Source organism: Opisthorchis viverrini (assembly GCF_000715545.1).
Source record: "Opisthorchis viverrini unplaced genomic scaffold opera_v5_54, whole genome shotgun sequence".
Classification (NCBI taxonomy): Eukaryota; Metazoa; Platyhelminthes; class Trematoda; order Opisthorchiida; family Opisthorchiidae; genus Opisthorchis; species Opisthorchis viverrini.
In genome coordinates, this window is record NW_008751711.1 from 885,987 (window position 1) to 888,726 (window position 2,740).

The 2,740-nt window shown below is 40.9% G+C and overlaps 1 protein-coding gene across 1 annotated transcript in view; it reads right to left on the minus strand.

Moving 5' to 3' along the window:
• The window catches only part of T265_03725 (hypothetical protein), a gene marked incomplete at both ends in the record, with an annotated part of 10,530 nt that extends 8,912 nt beyond the window's left edge, over nucleotides 1-1,618 (minus strand). The window contains one exon of the mRNA XM_009168272.1: nucleotides 1,427-1,618. Coding sequence (XP_009166536.1) covers nucleotides 1,427-1,618 — 192 coding nt within the window. The remainder of the gene's footprint in view (nucleotides 1-1,426) is intronic.
• Between the last annotated feature and the right edge of the window lie 1,122 nt (nucleotides 1,619-2,740).

The window sequence follows — 2,740 nt, forward strand, 5'->3', positions numbered from 1 at the left end:
TATATATGTATATATGTATATATATATACGTACTTGTTAAATGTTTACACCGGCAGCCAAATTGATCATTTTGTCCCCTTACCAAGGTCATAGAAGGCCGCCACAAAAACCCTTGCGAATTAGTTGTTCTCTTTGCTGCCTGATTTCCCCTTGCTTCGATGTACTTGATTATATGTGCACGTTTCCCTATTTCATTTGCATTTCTCTGAACAGCACTCAGGTAACCTCACTGACCACTCAGCACGTATTATAATGAGTGATGTCGTCACCTGTATTCCCATATACGTGCAGACTTACCGCCTGTGTACATTTGTCTCTGGTGTAATTGAAACGACTAGTAACTGCAATCATCAAAATACTTTATGGATTACAAACCAACATTGGTTTTACTGGNAGTAGGAACCTACTAATGACTCGCGTGATCGGGGAGAACTGGGATATTCTTTGGTAGACTTTTGTTTCAAAAGGTTGAACACCCCTAACTAATGCATGCCGCTTTAAAAACGCTAGATCATTTTACCTTTTGCCTTTGCATGATCCAGTGGTTTTGAATAAAGCTGTTATATACTCTTGTCGCTGACTTATTTCCTAGCACCAGAAACTGGAATAGGAAAAGCTCTCAGACAAAAAGGTTCACGTGTGGTTTTGTGTGGTAATCGAATTAGAAAACGTTTGCTTACCTGTCTTTGCTCTCAAGGCCTAAGGAAAATAGGTTTCCTGATGCCGAAAGTGCAATGCCAAATGCAAAACATTCCTCTGATTGAGAGAAGATAGTGTGCTCAACACCACAACAAACTGCAACATAACCTCTGCAAAAACAAAGCACCTACTGATTTAATGACTTAATGCTGACTTAATGATCGACCGGCTTTATATGTGGTCAAGTATTTGCCATCTGCCTTTCAAACATAGTTACGACACCGGCATTTCACTCATCAGTCCGCTACAATCGGACGTTCACGGATATCAATTGTGCTTATAGAGCCGCTTGTGCTGAATTAGTTAATTCATTGACTTAAGGCGTTTAGAACCCCAAAAGAAAGAAGAAATTTTGAATTTTTTCTTTATTTGTCACTGACCCAATCATCCCGCCAGGTCAGTCTATAATCTTACGTTCGTTTGTATATGCGACGCAAAGTTCGTCCGGATATTCAAGATCAACTTTAGTATTTTTGTTTTTGGCCGTCACCCTGAGCAACCGCGGTTGCTGCGCTTATCTGCGTGTATCGAGGAACAAAAAAAACTGTACTCACCCAAAACATCTGATTTATCTGACAGATTGGTACCATATTCAAACCAAAAGCCACATAAACTTATACGTGGACAGATGATGTTAGCAATTATATAAATCTGAAGTTCTATGCATTAAAAACAGGTTTTTATCTTGATTGACAGTGAGATGACGCGACAGTCATGAAGGAAATACATTGCGGAATGTGGAACAAGATAAGTCAGCAGCTTCGCGTTTGTGAATGTCCTTTGGTGAAAGTCCGGACGGCAGCGACGTGTATTCTCCACACATATAGCTGTTACAAATATTCCTCCCTTGTCTGTGAACTTGTCGATTTTGGCGGACTCCTTGCTCCGTGCGCGCCCGAGTCTGTATCGACTGTGTCATGTTATTGTTTGTCTTGTTTCCTCTTTATATACATCTAGTGTTCCGTGAATAAAGTGTAATCGCACTGATCCCCAAAGTGTTCATTGGGACAGAGTTGGCGCGTGATTATGAAGCAGACAAGAGAAATGCGGAGAGCAGGTGCTAGAATGAGACTGATTGGAAGATTAAGTAAACGGAAGGGTAACCTTTATCAACTCCCACTAAGGCTTATATTGGCTACGGACAGCGAAAACGGTCAACTTAGCCCAGTGCTGTACCTCGCAGATTTCGGAAGGCCCCATCAAAACGCATTCACAGACGCCCTCATACTGGCTCCCAGTTACGGTCGTGAAAATTACGTGGGCATTGTCTTAATTTGTATATATGAGACATAGGTTTTGACCTTATTTCGCAAAGTTGTTTACAACATACGCTCGCTTTCTATATGCATTGGAGTTGAAAACAACTAACGGTGGCTTATCCCTTAAATTCGAACAGGTATGTTGAAAATTGTACTCTCTGGTTATGACGAAAATATAAGAAGCGATATTTCGTTCTAAGCACTTCGCATAAAATCCTTCATCAGGGCACAACGGATAAATGTAGAATCCGGCGAAGTCTATTGGTAACGTAACGAAGGAGGTGCGCGTTCCAATTGGTGGAAACATGTTTGAACATGCCCGCTGCTATTTATTCTGCATTACGTAAGGCGCAGTAAAACGCTTGTACGTCCACCAGCGAGCTACTTGCTGATTTGAGGAGAATTGTTTGCATCGACTTTAACTTTTCAGAAATTTGTCCATGAGGCGGTGGATATGACAAGCAATAATGTAAGCGGCATTATTGTCGTGACGTGACTTTCTAAACAAACATCCAATGTGTTCATATATGGGAAATAATTAGCGGACTCAAAATGGCATGAATGAATTTTATCCTAGCGTCGTATTATGGTGAGATTCAGTACAGAGACAAATGGTTGTGTCTGACAGCGCATGCCGTAAGTACTATGTATTGACATCAAATCGCCTATCCACAGATTCTTTGTGTCACTCGAACAAATCATACGTGTAATGGTCTCGAGTCTGTAATCAAAGACAAATCTTTTGGACACGACAGTTGTCGTAAAGAATTCAAATAAGTGGA